The 18,021-nt window shown below is 38.1% G+C and overlaps 1 protein-coding gene across 2 annotated transcripts in view; it reads right to left on the bottom strand.

The window, feature by feature from the left end:
* Positions 1-4,796: 4,796 nt before the first annotated feature.
* DESI2 (desumoylating isopeptidase 2) overlaps positions 4,797-18,021 on the bottom strand; it is a 39,495-nt gene continuing 26,270 nt past the window's right edge. For both annotated transcript variants that reach the window (XM_024754488.1, XM_024754480.1), the window contains 4 exons: positions 16,413-16,485; positions 13,720-13,813; positions 12,020-12,161; positions 4,797-5,115 (listed from right to left, as the gene is read on the bottom strand). In XM_024754488.1, the coding sequence (XP_024610256.1) occupies positions 4,882-5,115; positions 12,020-12,161; positions 13,720-13,813; positions 16,413-16,485 (543 nt within the window). In that variant the 3' untranslated portion in view covers positions 4,797-4,881. The remainder of the gene's footprint in view (positions 5,116-12,019; positions 12,162-13,719; positions 13,814-16,412; positions 16,486-18,021) is intronic.

The raw sequence follows: 18,021 nt of genomic DNA on the forward strand, positions 1-18,021 counted from the left end.
TTAGTTGTTCCACGGTATGTGGGATCTTCCCGGACCCGGGCTCGAACCCGTGTCCACTGCATTGACAGGCAGATTCTTAACCACTGCGCCACGAGGGAAGCCCCTCCATTATTATTATTGATTTTACGGTACGCGGGCCTCTCACTGTTGTGGCCTCTCCCGTTGCGGAGCATAGGCTCTGGACGCGCAGGCTCAGCGGCCATGGCTCACGGGCCCAGCCGCTCCGCGGCATGCGGGATCTTCCCGGACCGGGGCACGAACCTGCGTCCCCTGCCTCGGCAGGCGGACGCTCAACCACTGCGCCACCAGCGAAGCCCTATTTTTTAATAATACTTAATCCAAGAGAGGTCTTTTGAGTTTGTGGAGGGAAATATTACTTGGCTAGGTACCAAAAGGCCAATGGAGACGGGGGAAGGGTCAGGTTGGAGGTGCAAAGCTGACTAGGTTTGTAGAAAACGAGGTGCGCAGTCCCCCAGGCTCCTGCTTGCTTGATGCTTCTAGATGGGAAGTGTGTGTGCACGAGCAGTGGGGGCAATTCCCCTGCAGTTCTCTCTCCTGCGCTCCTGGCGGAGAGAAGAGGGCATGTTCTCCCTTCCCAGCCTTGTCTCCATCCCCCAGAAGCTGGGGCTGGCACCGCTGCCTGGGAGCAGGTGTGGTTATGCTCTCTGACAGTTAAGGACTTGGCCCGTGGACCTGAGCTCGAGGGGAATACATGGGAGTAAATGTACGTGCAAATTCAAGAGAAATGTATGATGGAGAAGGGCGGACTGTATTTCTGCAGAGCAGATGGGATTCTTGGGTTTCAAAAATAATCTCCCTATTGGGCGTGAGACAGACTACAAGGACCTACTGTACAACACAGGGAGTAAAGCCAGTATTCTGTAATAACTGTAAATGGAGTGTAACCTTTAAAACTATAAAAATAAAAAATATCAAACAAACGTACCCCTCCCCAACACAAATATATAACATTTGCAGTCTCCTGGAGGTCAAAAAGCACTATAAAACATTTCTTATAAAAGTATTTTTTAATAAATTGATGTATTTCAATGTTAACATGATAGCCCAATGCTATATCAAGGTAGCAAAAGTGAAGATTCCTGGTATTTTTTTTTTTATATAAACACTATGAATGACAGTACATTTGCATTCAACTTCACAAGAAATTATCCTCAGGTTCATGAAGATTCTTGAACAGCTGTAACACCTTTCAAACAGTGAAGATGTGTATTGACTGAGGAGACAATGAAAGTCTAATGACTGAGCTGCACTCTAAACCATACTGAAGGAAAGGGGTACAATGGCAGTATGGCCAGCTTGCTGGACAAAACCCAAGCCTTTTAAACTTAGTCACTGAAAGAAAACACAGCATGTATCAAAATTACAGAGTATCTTATAGAAATGGACCCATTAGAAGACACACAGATTAGAACCCTGAAGCAGTGAATGAGTTTCTACCCGTTTTGTGATGGAAAGAAGCCATGGATATAGAGTCCCGCAGCTGTCTGTAGGGTTGAATCTCCTCATACACACAATGCTATCCATTGGTGAAAACCAGAATTCCCTGCTATGTACAAATGCTGGTGAAGGTAACTTGCACTATTGCTGTGGGTCAGAACAATAGTGGGCTGGATTTCAGGCATCAAGTGGAGGCTCTCTTTACTGCTGCATCACTGCCTTCTACCATTCCACAGGCCACACTTTCCAAAGCTGATGCCCCTTTCTTAGGGTTGAAACAAAGAAAAAACAAAACCCAAGGGCACTGAAAACAAACAGTAGAAACCAGCAGCTTCTGACCCTCTTAACACTATATTACTGTCCAACCCACAATGAGAAATGTGTTTCACTTGGTTACAACTACGAAGAGAATATCTGATGCCATCATATCACATGTATCTTAATGACCAGATTTTTTATATAGGATTTTTCTTAACAGAGATCAGGTTGAGAACAAGATTCTTTTCCTCCAAGGGCAAGGGAAAGCTGGTGAAATGCTAGTTAACTGAATTCACCCTCAATTTTGAACTGTAGTGGACAAACTGACTTAAATGAGATTTTCTAAAGTAAAGACATTTATTTCTCAACCTCAAGTACCATTAGACTGCAAGCAATCTCACGTCCAGAATTTTATCTGGTGGTTCTACGATAATTGGCCTCAGGGCCATTATTTATTTTTACTAGGACCTTAACACTATTTTTAAACTCCAAATGCTGCAGATGAAAGTCAGTACAACAAAAAGACAATAAAATCATTTGTGTGCTGAGGCGCTGGATTCTGGATAAGCAAAGGTAGAAGGCTCCTGGCTACTCGCCAAGAAGTGCCTAAATAATGGCCACTCCTTCACGTGTGTCCGTAGCACAGATTTAAACTCATGTCTATTTGAATGGATTAGAAAAAACTGGAATCCATCACATTATTAAAAACAAAAAATCCCAAGCGAATGGCATCAAACATTTTTCACTAACCTGGGTTTTAGTGATAGGACTCTTCTTTGAGTGAACTGATTCACTGTCAAGAGTCTTCGCATTTTATTCAAAATCTCATTTTTAGACCTGAATCAGGTCAACTTTTCATAAAGATCATAGATTCCTTTCTGTCACATCTCTTAAAACAAGTGCTCTGTCCCCCCCCCGCTAAAAGAACTGAGAATAATTGGTAAAAGCTTTCCTTTCCAGCAACAGAACAGTCAAAAGCATAAATTAGGTTAAGTGGCTTCATTTTCCTCAGGTCAAACCCAAGGTTTATTTTCCCTATGAACAGGGTGTGCTTAATTTGATAAAATGACTCAAAATCAGCTTATGGAAAAGTTAAAAATGTAGTGTACTGAAAGATATGTATCCTTACAAAAAGCAATAGCAAACAATCCAATCTAGAAGTTTAAATAAAAGTAGATGATTTTAAAACTAACGAGATATATATATATATATATATATATAATAAACTCATGTCTATTTGAATGGATTAGAAAAAACTGGAATCCATCACATTATTAAAAACAAAAAATCCCAAGCGAATGGCATCAAACATTTTTCACTAACCTGGGTTTTAGTGATAGGACTCTTCTTTGAGTGAACTGATTCACTGTCAAGAGTCTTCGCATTTTATTCAAAATCTCATTTTTAGACCTGAATCAGGTCAACTTTTCATAAAGATCATAGATTCCTTTCTGTCACATCTCTTAAAACAAGTGCTCTGTCCCCCCCCCCGCTAAAAGAACTGAGAATAATTGGTAAAAGCTTTCCTTTCCAGCAACAGAACAGTCAAAAGCATAAATTAGGTTAAGTGGCTTCATTTTCCTCAGGTCAAACCCAAGGTTTATTTTCCCTATGAACAGGGTGTGCTTAATTTGATAAAATGACTCAAAATCAGCTTATGGAAAAGTTAAAAATGTAGTGTACTGAAAGATATGTATCCTTACAAAAAGCAATAGCAAACAATCCAATCTAGAAGTTTAAATAAAAGTAGATGATTTTAAAACTAACGAGATATATATATAGATATATATATATAAATAAAGCTGAAGTCACTGCCTTGGATAATTTATACACTGCATCCAATATTTTATGTAGAACATTCATTCTTAAGGCAGAAAAATTGAATTTGACATGTAATGACTTGGCTCTTACATCCAAGGGTCAAACTGGGAGTAGACTTGAGCAGACAGATTCCTTGCTAATGAGGACTTATCTGTGGTGACAATTTCATTCTTCGAGTAGGTTATGTAAGAGACATACATTTGAGAGAAAGAAAAAGATGAATAAGACACATAAATATGAGTTTTCCACAAGAGGTCAATGAGACTAAGCTTTCTATTATGAGGTGAAACTACTCCCATAACAAACTAACAAACTGCAACATACTCTTTCTGGTACGGTACATAAAGTGTTTAAAATATCAAAGTATTAACTTTTTGGAGAGTGTTACTTTAGACTCTAGTTTTCAAGGTGTGGTATAAAAGGTAGCCTGAAGACTTAAAAGCAGTTGAATGTCAACTCACACTGCTACTCAGAAGGCTACCACTTAGGATATTCCTGCCCCACAAACAAAATCCTCTGCAGGGAGGATATCAATATATATTAAAATAAAAATGAAGCCCCCAACACATGTGCAAAAACACTTGTTACTTGTAAGAATACTTTTAACGAAAAACATCTTACTTATAGAATCAGAGGCATCAAAGCCAGACTGACATGGGAGTATACCACCCCGTGGAGGTGGCCAGATATTTGGGATGAAAGCCACCGTTCGGTGGGAACCTCAGGAGATGTACCACTTGGAGTGGAGGGAGTGCTGGGTGCCCAGGGTCGGGCGCCTCTCACGCAGATCGAGGTCCCAAGCCCTCAGGGCTGTGTGTGCTCCTTCACCTCTGTGCACCCTGGTACCAAAATGGTAACAAACACAAACCTAAAAGACAGTTCTTAAGCAGGTGATGGTGACTATAACTGTGTAAGTACCTTCTTGTGTGCCTATTATTTATGCCGAAGCTCGGGCAATTGTCAGAAGTGTACAAAGATTACCTGCCTAATTTTTGAAGACATGAAGGTTTTCTTCTTTCATGGTGGCAGGAGTCCATGCAAGATTTGTAAACAGCGATACAAAATACTGTAAACATAACTTAACAGAGCTTATATAAAACAGAAGTAAATCCAAATTTACAAGTGGGTAAAAAAGACAGAGGGCAGCTTCATACAAAGTTCTCCCTCCTGCGCCAAGTGATTTTTTTTTTTTTTGATTACAAATATAATCCTGAGCTGAAAAACTGGGATTTGGGGGAGAGCCATCTTTGCATACAAAATATCCAGAGGACATTTACTCTTTTACTCTTCTCTAGTGATATTCAACTGCCAGAGACAGTTCTGAATGCGTGACTTTGGAGACATTTACAGTTTAGTGTGGCGCCCGGGTCTGGAGCCTGCGGCAGTGCTGGCCATGGAAGCGGAGGCTGCAGCATCCTCCGCTTCCTCCAGTTCGTCCTGGAGCTCTTGGCTGACGCTAGACTGCAGGGCTGCGGGAGTGAGCCACTCCTTTGGGAGGCAACTCTGGAGAAAGGGTATACAGGAGCTGAAGTAGGCAAGCCGGTTGATCCAGCGAGGAATCTCTTTCCCACAAAGAATCTACAGGAGAAAGAGTGTAGTATTAGGTGAGAGGTTAGGGTTATCTGGTCAGCTGCCAAGGAGCGGAGGGTCGGGGAGGGAGGCGGATATACAAAAAGGCCACTGCGCATTAGCCTTCGGTGCTGTACTTCCGGTCTTTGATGACAAGCAGCTCCCTAACTCGGAAGCCTGGGGTCCCCCTACTGTCAGCTCCATCCCTTCCTTTCTGAAGAACTTTGTTAAGTTGCTTACTTTTTACATCTATAAAATCAAGCTAATTCCATTTGGCTCCTTTCTTTCTTTGGTCTTTGTAACTGCTTTGAGAAGCATGTAGAAGTACTTTGAACGCATAGAAGACTTGTTAATACAAGATACTATTCAAGTAACAGAAGCTCCAGGCACTTCTCATCCTTATCCTGTTCTTAGGACTTGTAAGCCCCCTCTTTTCCCAACTGCAAATAATAAGAACTAGGTCTTTTATAATACTAACTTTACTCTTTATTATCCTCCTTTCCTTCTGCAGTCAAAACTAGGGTTAACTAATCCAGGCTTTATTGTCCCTGTGGTGTTTTTGCCTCCAATCACGTCAAAGATTATAATCATTATACTTATGATCTGGAAGTACCATCTACTTTAGCTTAGTTGGTTTCAAAGTACCTTACATCCAAAAATTAGCTAAAATGTAAATAAGCTGGCACCTGTCATCAAGCAATATAACTTTTCTCCCTAAAGGTTTAGCCCTATGCTTTAAGGGCTACATTTAAATACTATGTCTCTGTCTTAACTACAGGGCTAGGCGGTGGTCTCAATGGAGGGAGGGTGGCATGTTTTGATCATTTTTGATTACCAGGCCTGGAAGCACAGAGAGGTAGACAGTACTTAAAAATACCTGAAGAACGTGCATGAATTAGATCTGGGGGAAAGCTGAGCAATGACCTTATATTATACCATTCCTATCTGTCTATTCTAAAAAGCACAGGCAAACAAGTACTACATTATATTACATAATTGGGGATGTATGTATATTTGAAGGTTACCACAGAGTGGTGACTAGGAATAGCGAGGTTAATGTAATAAGCCATTGCTGCCTATCCAGCAGCTGTTCTCTTCATTCTCCTTCCTAAACCCTGGTTTCATTCAGTCATCTGCCTTCCTCCATACATCAATGTGTTTCACAGGAAGCTGACTTCATCCCAACACCTGCAGGGGGCTTGATTAACCTCAAACAGAGGTCTGTAAACTAAAGCCACCTGTTTTTATAGGTAAAATTTTATTGCAACACAGCCATGCCCCCTCATTTTTTTTTTATGGCCTACAATTCGTGGGCTACCGTGGCCGAGTGGAGTCCAGGAATAGTCCACAGGCCTAAAATATTTACTATGTGGCCCTTTCAGAAAAAGTGTGCAGATCCGTGATCAAGCCAATGTCTTTTAAACTTTGAGTCAAGATCCATTAGTAGCTTTAGCATTTTAACTTGAATTCTTAAAATGAAATAGACTGTAGATACTAGGGAAATTGTGACACTTGTTTTAGTTATGTGTACACATCTGGATCATGATGTAAAATATATTTCTTACTGTAGGCAGTGGTCAAAAAATATTTGATTCATATAACAAAGTTACTTTTGCATTTAAGCTTCACCTTGGTAATCCCTCTTTCTAGGAATTTATTCTAGAGACACACTGGCAAAAATATGAAAAAAAGGTATGCACAGGGTTATTCATTACAGCACTTTTTTGTAGGCTAAAAATAATCCAAATGTCATTAATAGGAAACTGACTGAATACATTTTGGCACAAACAAGGAGGACCATTTAGCTGTGAAAAGAAATGAGGACTATCTCTATATACTGTTACAGAATAAACTCCATGGTACAATGTTAAGTTAAGAAAACAAAGTGTGTGTAGGATGCTCCCCAAATATAATGGTGGACCGGCACAGAGTAAGTTATAGACATTCCCATTCTAAAACGGAGAACATGGAAGGAAGAAAGGAATCATTAGTCCCAAGCAATTTCCTTTTATAAATTTATTGTATTATTTATTTTTGGCTGCACTGGGTCTTCGTTGCTGCGCACGGGCTTTCTCTAGTTGCAGTGAGCGGGGGCTACTCTTCGTTGCGTTGTGCAGGCTTCTCACTGCGGTGGCTTCTCTTGTTGTGGAGCATGGGCTCTAGGTGCGGGCTTCAGTAGTTGCAGCATGCAGGCTCAGTAGTTGTGGCTCGTGGGCTCTAGAGCGCAGGCTCAGTAGTCGTGGCGCATGGGCTTAGGTGCTCTGAGGCATGTGGGATCTTCCCAGACCAGGGATGGAACCCGTGTCCCCTGCATTGGCAGGCGGATTCTTAACCACTGCGCCACCAGGGAAGCCCCCCCAAGCAATTTCAAAATGTGACTGGGCAACCTCCATTAGGTTTCAAGGCCTGGGACTAATCCTCTGCGGCCCTCAGTTCTGTCATCTGGGCCCTTGAAATTACCCTTTTTCGCCAGGCTGTTTACTGCCTGTGAAATTTCGGAATCCAACAGTCATCTTTCATTCTGTCCTCTTTCAGTCCAAGCCGGCAGTGTTTCTGCTAATATAACATCCTCAAAAATGTTGAGTCTCCTGTGGGATTCACTCTATTGGATAAGAGGTTCCTCTACAGATCTTTCCTGGAAAATCCCATTTCTATTCCTGATTTCCACTGAGATGGCTGAGAGGATCCACGAGTCACATGTTTAATCTCTTCAGCAGCAGCAAAAGGTTATCCAGTCACACCCTTGGCCTTCTCTCCACAATATGCTTTCCTAACAGTAAAGCCCTCTGCTATGTTAATTTTTCTCTGCACAGCACAGGAACCAATTCCTTTTTTGAAGACTGTTAAGCAACGGAAAAGAATCAAGACATCTATCCTACCTTTCTTATGCGGACCGAACCTCACGGTAACAAGGGGGTATTTGGCCTTTATTTATCCTGATTCAAACAAACTTAAAAAATTATGACAAGTGGGAAAATTTCAACATTGTATATTTGCATTATATTAAGGAATGCATGTTAATTTTTTTTAGGTTGATAATATTTGTAGTTATGTTAAAAAAATCTTTATCTTCGGAGCTACAAAGTAAACCATTTACAACTGAAATGAAATAACACCTGGGATTTGTTTCAAAGTAATCTAGCGATCAGTGTTATTTCGGAGTGGGCATTTATGGATGAAACAAAATTAGCCATGAGTTGATAATTTTTGAAGCTAAGTGATACGTATATCAGGCTCATTATACTAGTCTCTCTACTTTTATTCAGGTTTGGAATTTCCCACTGAAAATATTAATTTACAGAAGGTATTCAGGCCAGTGGCATTTAGTAACGGCAATGCCATTCTTCTTGCTAGTGACTGGTTTAGAAATGGCATTCGACCCAATTCTGGCCATGAAACATGACCTGCTTTGGAAAGGGTGGGAGGTTCTGGATAAAGTCTCCGTTTCTCAGAGAGAAGTAACGGGAGAAACAGAGCTTTCTTTTTTCTCTTGATGTTGCTGTATCAGGATATGGCGCCGAAAATTGTTGCAACTACCTGAAAACCATAAAGGGAGCTAGCCTGAGGGCAGAGCCAACCGAACACCCTAAGGATGGCAGCTCAGAGAGATAAAAAGACCTTAGGCCACTGGTGACACACAGTTGAGACACTGACCATACTGACATGGAGCCCACCTTATCCTGGACTTCTTGTTTTGTGAGATAAAGTATTTTCTCATTGTTTAAGTCAATCTGAATCAGATTCAAATGCATCTGACCTGTAGTGTAGGGGTTGGGAAACTTTATCTATAAAGAGCCAAACAGTAAATATTTTAGGCTCCGCAGACCATTTGGTTTCTGATACAATTACTCAACTCTGCTGCTGCAGCCTGTAAGCAGTAAAGATGATAGGTTAAAAATATGAGTACGGATGTGTTCCAGTCAGATTTTAATGGATACTGAAATGTAAATTTCACATAATTTATACATGTAACTATATATTCTTCTTTTGACCTTTTCCCAACGGTTTAAAGATGTAAAAATCGGGACTTCCCTGGTGGCGTAGTGGTTGAGAATCCGCCTGCCAATGCAGGGAACACGGGTTCGAGCCCTGGTCCGGGAAGATCCCACATGCCACGGAGCAACTAAGCCCGTGCGCCACAACTACTGAAGCCCACGCGCCTAGAGCCTGTGCTCCGCAACAAGAGAAGCCACCGCAATGAGAAGCCCATGCACCACAACAAAGAGTAGCCCCTGCTCGCCACAACTAGAGAGAGCCCGCACGCAGCAACGAAGACCCAATGCAGCCAAAAATAAATAAACAAACAAACAAACAAATTTAAAAAAAGGTAAAAACCATCCTTAGCTTACAGGCCATACAAAAACAGGTGGTAGGCTGGTACTGGTGTGCAGGCTGTAGTGGTTTGCTAATCCTTGCTGTAGAGAAGCATCTGCAATGATAACTATGATGCTTCTTAGAATTTCTGGAACGATTTTGAATAACAGAGTACATATATCAACAATCATTTATAATTAGCTACGGTTTTCTATCTGCAACTGGTTATACGACACATGTAGAAACTACATGTTGTCAAAGATGTAGAAGCACATTAGATTTAATAACTGTTTAAGAGTGCCTAACGTTAAGTTTTTTTGCCTTGATTATATGAGGCTTACTAAAAATAGCCCCTTACCTTCTCCACTATCCAGAATTCTAGTCTCAGTTGTCACTAACAAGCTGGCTAGGCTAGGCTAAGTCCCCTAACTTCTGAGTCTCAGTTTCTTTAACAATTCAGCACTCACACGGGTGAAAGCATGAAAACTGTGACCTAAAAAGATGGCTCCAGGGGCATCTAGAATTGCTCTTCACGCACTCAACTCCAATATGGTTTTAGGGTTAGACAAGGGCTGAGGTGGTGTTACAGATGCTCAATAAAGCTAATAATTTATTTGGGAGAGAGGATAAGTTGGAACCAGAAGAAGTAACGATAAAATATAACAAGCACTGAACTAAGCAGTCTGGGTCTAATCTGAGTTCTCCACAATCTTGGTAAGTCATTTCCCCAATCAGGGCCTGTTACTTAGTCTATAAAATGAGGAGACTAGATTAGATGCTATCGAAAACCTTTGCTAATTTTAACGTTCTACGGATCTCTGAATGTACTTCCTACAAATGTAATGTCTAGGGTCAAGAAAGCTTAGAACTACCTTCTCTCTTCCTTGAATATCAACTTTGTCACCTCTGCGGTATCAATGCACCCACTAGACTAGTGGGTGCTTCTCCAACTTTTATGAATCATCTGGGGATCGTGGTAAAATGAAGATTCTGATTCAGTACATCTATGGTGGGGTAGAGATGATGTATATCTTACAAATTCCTATGTGATATTAATGCCGCCAGTCCTCAAAAAATAATTTGAGAAGCACAGCAGCAGTCTGCTGTAGTCCTGTTTGAAACCTATGCTGTGGAAGCCATGAGGGCAGTGAAAAGGGCCAGGTAGCTAAGCAGCTCTGCAGGGGAGGTCACTGAAGCAGCAGCTCATTTTCTCTCTTACACATTTCACAATTTCTGTGGTACCTGATGTGGCTTCTGCAACCATCTGCTAAGGGTCAGAAAGCTGGGAAGCTGTTTCAAGTGCTATTTAATTCTCCAGACCTTATTTTATAACCTTTTGCTTTCTTCCCGTCATTTCCTTTTTAAAAGACCTTTAATTTGGATCTACTTTTGGTTTTCTGCTTGGCATCCAAGAACTGGGAAGGCAAATAAGTGCGTGTGTGTGATAAACTGGCAGAGTAAAATTTCAAGATAGGAGAAATGAATTACTTATTAATAAGTACGAGCCAGAAAAATTTCAAGTTGGCAACTAAAATTTAGGAAAAGAGAAATCATAGTGGCTAAGAAGCAGAAGTCACTTAAACATTAGTTTTTAAAATTTTTTATTATTTTTTTCTTCCCCAACCCCCTAGGCATTAATTTTTAAGTGAAAATATAAGATTGTGATGAAACAAATTAGAATGAGAAGAGACCCGTTACTGTATTCACTCTACTCACTGCAAAGTCATGAACAGAATTACAGTTTAAAACTGTGCTCACTCTAAAGTTACCAACTTTGGAAAGGTCACTCATATAAAAGAAATATTCACATAAAAGAAATAAAACACCATATATTACATAACATAAATAATCAGAAAAAAATAATTGATTAAATATAGTGGGACAGTAAATATACTAGGGTTATTTATTTGAAGAACTTTTAGAATAAAATTTAACTTACCTCTGATAAAGCCGAAGAAAAGTGGTTGCAGTTTTTATGCATCAAATGGTAAGCGTTGCCTTTGTATTCTTTTCCCAATTCTTCTACAATTTTTTCTATATCATCTTCCAGGAAGTCGGTGCTCCCTAAAACAACAGCTTCTCTTAAAGAACAAAAAAAAAAAAAAAAAAAAAAAAAAAAAAAAAAATATAATAGGAGAAATGAATTACTTATTAATAAGTACGAGCCAGAAAAATTTCAAGTTGGCAACTAAAATTTAGGAAAAGAGAAATCATAGTGGCTAAGAAGCAGAAGTCACTTAAACATTAGTTTTTAAAATTTTTTATTATTTTTTTCTTCCCCAACCCCCTAGGCATTAATTTTTAAGTGAAAATATAAGATTGTGATGAAACAAATTAGAATGAGAAGAGACCCGTTACTGTATTCACTCTACTCACTGCAAAGTCATGAACAGAATTACAGTTTAAAACTGTGCTCACTCTAAAGTTACCAACTTTGGAAAGGTCACTCATATAAAAGAAATATTCACATAAAAGAAATAAAACACCATATATTACATAACATAAATAATCAGAAAAAAATAATTGATTAAATATAGTGGGACAGTAAATATACTAGGGTTATTTATTTGAAGAACTTTTAGAATAAAATTTAACTTACCTCTGATAAAGCCGAAGAAAAGTGGTTGCAGTTTTTATGCATCAAATGATAAGCGTTGCCTTTGTATTCTTTTCCCAATTCTTCTACAATTTTTTCTATATCATCTTCCAGGAAGTCGGTGCTCCCTAAAACAACAGCTTCTCTTAAAGAACAAAAAAAAAAAAAAAGAAAAAGAAAAAAAAAGAATATAGCTGCGTGAGTTATAGGTATTATTGGCATGCTTAAAGACTCATTTCCAGAAATGCTTATTGCCAGGAATATTATGACTGATGTAACAAAGCAGGGTTACTGTGAGAAGACTAAAAGGTAAATGAGGTATTTTAATAATTTCGATTATTTTCTACTTTTTAAAAGCAATAAACTCTTAAGTATACCACTTCTAAATAATACAAATGCAAAATAAGTCATTTTCTTTATTAAACAGTGTCATATTAAAAATATAATATCACAGTTATTTTTATTACTATTACATTAGCAGTTACATTATTAGAGAACCAGATCCATGCTGCAAATATTCTTGCTTAATTACACTCACCATCAAATGGCTGGTCATATTCTCACTTAGAAATAATCTTTTAAGTTATCTGCCACTCGGCTGCAGTGAGATGACTGTCAAATGACTAATTTTTAAAAAAGCATTATAAACCCAAAACCCTCCAAAACAATACACCAAACCAAGAAAACAATACACCAAACCAAAAAAGCAACCAGCCCCGCCACCACTCCCAAACTACTACCCTGGAAATGCAATAGACATCATTCAATAGAGAGTAGAATTTTAGTCAGATACAAGTCAGGCATCCAAGAAAGCTGACAACACTTAGAAAATCCTTTTATCTAGCAGTTTTGACCAAAGGGAGACCTAAGGAATGGATTCAGGCTGGCATTATAGCACTTCTGTGTGTAAATATTTCAAATTAGTTATAGGTTAAGAGAATAATTAACTCAGTAGTGATAAAAAGATACAACCCTATACTGAATTTCAATGTTATAACCTTATTTCACTATTTTTCACTTGGCAAGTTAACTATTATAGGTCCAGAAGTTTCTTTAAAGTTCCTTGAAACTAAGATTCTAAATATCACTTTAAATACAAAACTCAATTAAGGAATGGGAATTTGATTATTAGCATTCAGGTTTTCAGTGCTGTTTACTACACATAAGGCTCCACAGTACACTCAGATCCATAATTTTAGGTTTATCAATACACATAACACACGTACCTTAACAACAGTTTCTTGGCTGATCTATTCAAATTATTTTAGTTTAGTTATTTCAAGTTTGTAAACAGTGTCCCTTTCATTGGGAAAATGAAGAGATTTTTAAGAGTGTTAAGTAGGTCACAATAAAACTTTCCCTCCATCTCCCCCCAAATAGGAGACTGAGGGGAAGCAGTCATTATATAGGAAATGTTTTCTAAAGCAGAATCTTATACCAGGTAAAATCACTTTTAAAGTAGACACAGTAACTTTTGTGGGTCCTGAATAAGAGCAACAGACTTCCTTATTTCAGGCACTTTATTTGGCTGATTACTATCTTTACACAACAATTTAGATTTGATTTTAAAGTGTCCGCAATTAAAACAACATTAAAGAAACATTTTAAGTTCCTAGATTTTAATCTACAGAATGAATTCTGTATGCCTGAAAACAAGCTTTGGCATCTAAGACAGTGTAATAAAAATTATCCTCCCTACTTACTTAAATTTAAATGTTTCTCCTAGTTCAGAAGCATTTCCTGGGGAAATTTCAAATATTCCAGAAAAGGGGTAAGGATGGCCACCATAAGCAAATTCTGAAAAGAGAAAACTCATGATTTTTAGTATTTATCACATAAAACTTAACCAGTATGCTGAATCAGATTTAATAAATGATGAGGATAATAATGATACCATCTAAATATTTTTCAATTTAGTAATGCTTTTACAAACATCTTATTTACCTATTACTTGTATAGAACAGTTGACATAAAGGACTTGAAACTCTAATAACAAAAGACGCTCAAAGGTAATCCTGACTTCTATATTTACTTTATACTGGCTAGAGGAGACTGGCTAACACTCAAAGGTGAAAAAAGTCCCTGCGTTTACCTATCACGCCAAAGTATGTAGGTGGTCAGTTCTGTGTTTTGCCACTTTCTAAATTAAAGTGATCAAATTTCAAAACTGGACTTTACTGGAAAAACTGTCTAATAACAATGAGTTTTCATGGTTCCTGAGATGAAGACTCTTGTTTTATCTTTGAGTAAGAGGGAAAAAACATTAGCAAACCAGAAAAACTGAATTCAATTCCCCTCATTCAAGAAAAGATAAGCTGCAAAATTAACATACACACTCACGCACACATAAAGACACACACACTTTCCACAGCACATCTTTAAGCTAGGAGAGAGCTACTTGTACTACAGTGAATGTACATCCAGCCTCATCAGATATAAACTCTCATTCAGAACAAAAATGGAGAAGGGTTTCAAATCAGGAAGGAAATAAAATTTCTGGCTACAATTCTGGTACTAGATACTTCGATATTTAAGTGGCAAATCTTAGTAGACTTACTTAAAGTATTCCAAACAAATGCTTAAATTAATCTTGTCACTTAAAATTTATTAAATACAATCTTATAAGGTCAGAACAAAGCATGGGAAAGAAAAAGGCAATTCTACAATACATTTACTTTTGATTCAGACCTTTCAGGAAAAAAAAGCAATAATGTAGAATAAGAAAGTATTTAGCATTTAATTCTAAAACATACATTAAAAATTTAATGACAGAATTTTATAAAACACTGTAGATAAGGTTAGATGTGGAAAGATCGTATTTCGATTTTCAACTTTCTCAATTATGGTAAGGAAAGTTGTAGACCCACTTATTCTTCTATTCAAGAAGTAATAATTCACTTTTAGGAATGTATTTGGCCCTGGCTTTGCTGTTTTGAGCCATGTTTCTAATTATTCCTAAGTCATTTTATGAATGGGAGCAATGATTAGGTAGATAAATGGATAATGGACTAGTATATAAGAATACTTGGGTTCAAGTCCTAGTTCTGTTAATTAGCAGTATGACTTTCAGCAGGTCTGAGCTTTAGTTTCTTCATCTGAAAAATGGAGAAAATATCTCATGCTCCAATCTACCTCAGAGCAGCGAGGTCATGTGGTCCAAAATTCGATGGCGCTTAAAAAAAAAAAACTGTAACACACCATACAAATTCAGCTAAAAGGGAATATACATGCAACTTTGGCAAAAGCCAAATCAAACAGGGAGCAAATCCACAGACTACCATTTCACCCGTATCAATACTCCAACCACTGGAACTTTCAGCACAAACCTCGCTGCTTTTTGGAATTACCTGGTAGGTGCAGTCTTTCAGGTAAAATGGAGCTTATATGGCAGATCTTTATAGCCACTATTTAGTATGGAACACTGCACCTGGAAGCAGTTAATTTAGCATATAAAAAAGGGACAGTAAAACACCACACTGACACATTTCAGTAAACGAGCCTTTTCTTTGTATTAGCTGAAGTTGTTATGTAGTCTTCAGGGGTAACTGGGAGTAAACTGCAGTAACATTACAGCAAAGACTTCCTAGCTGAAGCAAATAAAAGCATTTCTGCTATATGGTGAGTTTATGATTCAAACTAGTATATTATTACAAGCTTGATGAAATCAGCAATGTGATCTGTCTTATGCAGAACATTCTACTTACAACTTGATCAGGAGATTATCCTGTATCAAGAGAGAATTAGAACAAAGGAAAAAGCTGCTGAAACAGAGCTACTTGATTTGAGTGGCTCCAGTTATGTTTATCATAATGAAGGGTAATAAAGAATAAAAAGGGCTGAGTTAATGACAAAGGCCATCATTCTTAAGCAAAAAGCTAGATGTAATCAAAGGCAGGATTTGCTCAGCAATATTTTTAAACTTTATATATTTGTAGGTCTAGGAAAACAAATTTATTACTGAAATTCCCTCAGGAAATTGGTTATTTCAAGTTTGACATTCTAGCACCAACCCTTTTCCAACCAAAATGATTATTTTTATCACACTATTTTCCAAAGTGCAAGGTTTCTTAGGAATGCCAATACATATTAAGGCAAAACTGTCATAGTATAACAATCTTGAAAGGAAAATATTTTTTAAGACATAGTACCTAGAATAAAAGATAATCAAATCAATGTACGCTTGTGTACTTTGAGTACTTTCTCCCCAGATACATTCCACTTTGGGCATTTTTCCAAAATACAGTATAAACAAATATGGGGAGATTTTCTTCTACTTTTCAAAGTATGGAAGTACTTAAAAAAAAAAAAAAAAAAGAAGAGCTACAGTCATGATTTTGCAACTCCTTTAAATGAGAAAAATCTTCAGAAAGTATATTTAGACTGTGTGTACACGTACCTCTGCCATATACTTCAATTCCTGAATGAAAAACTCCAATTCCGATGGATGAGGTATATTCGTTCATCCAATACTGAAGAAGAAAAAAAAAGATTCAGAATATTTGTTCATTTATAATTCAAATCCACGTTATAGGAGGCTACTAATTTCCAAATATTTTACTGAATATTTAGGCCTTTCTAATCCCATTTCTTGGTATTTTCCTTACAGGTCTGAAACTCCCATGATAATGACGCATTCAGTCCTAACTCTGTGCCTTTGCTTATGCCACATCCCATATGGAATTCAAATGAATGTCTCAGTTTGTGTATCAGCACCTTTTCTAAGGCTTAGCACATAAGCCATAAAATCTAATAAACCTGGTTAGGTTGGGGAAGTGATATAAAAACTCTCTTGTTAGTGACTTTATAAAGAATCACATATAATATCTGTGTTTATACCTATTTTTCTTCTATCTTAAGGTTCCCTTTCATTCTCTGGTATGCTCCCTTAAGACAGGGATATTTTATTCTTTTTCAAAAGCATTTGGCATATATGTCCTGATTCAGCTCAAAGTTTGATAATGATAATATTAGGAATAAATAACACGAGGCACAAAGATTAGAACAATCTTCTTACTGTTGGCATGAAGAAAAACTTCCCCAGAAAAGGCAATATCTGAACTGAGTTTTTAGGAACAAATGAGATTTCCCCACACAAAAAATATGGAAGGTGAAGTGAGGTTGCTGGGGGGAGGTGGTGGGGAATGAGAAGAAATGCCAGGTAGAGGGAAGTGGATGTACACAAGTAATGTGATGTGAAATTCTGTGATGGCTGTGAAAGGGGTTAGTTTGGAGGGGAGAGGGTTACACCTAGAAGGTAAAGGAGTTAATGCTAAACAAACACTTAGGTAACACTTAACAGTGTTACAAACCTATTGATTTCTCCCAGGTTAGAGGGTAGATGATTTGATTTTAATTTTTCTAGGTTTATTCAAGTCTTAACCTTGGCTTCGGATCCCCAGCCAGTTTCTCCCAGACCTGGGAAAATGCACATTCTCATACACTGCTGCGGGAAGCATAAATGATAAGGGAGACATTTTCCCCTAAAACGTTACTGGAAGAAAAATTAAACAATAATAAACAAGAAACATTTAAAAAAGAACAAGGGACTGTCTCATCTAGATATCAAAATAATCATTAAAACAGTATAGTACTGGGCTTCCCTGGTGGCACAGTGGTTGAGAGTCTGCCTGCTGATGCAGGGGACATGTGTTCGTGCCCCAGTCCGGGAAGATCCCACATGCCGCAGAGCGGCTGGGCCCGTGAGCCATGGCCGCTGAGCCTGCGCATCCGGAGCCTGTGCTCCGCAATCGGAGAGGCCACAACAGTGAGAGGCCCACGTACTGCAAAAAAACCCCAAAAACTCAAAAAGACAGAAAAAACCAGTATGGTACTGTTGCAGGAACATCCTTGTATACATAAGAATCTGGTATATGAAAAAGGTAGTATTTAAAATTAATGATAAATAAGTTATTATAAATGTGTTGATAAAATTGACTATGCATAAAAATAATTTCACACACCTAAAACTTTCAGTGTTTCTAAAAATAATCGTATAGAAGAAAATA

This window comes from Neophocaena asiaeorientalis, unplaced genomic scaffold (assembly GCF_003031525.2).
Source record: "Neophocaena asiaeorientalis asiaeorientalis breed wild unplaced genomic scaffold, Neophocaena_asiaeorientalis_V1.1 scaffold524, whole genome shotgun sequence".
Lineage (NCBI taxonomy): Eukaryota > Metazoa > Chordata > Mammalia > Artiodactyla > Phocoenidae > Neophocaena > Neophocaena asiaeorientalis.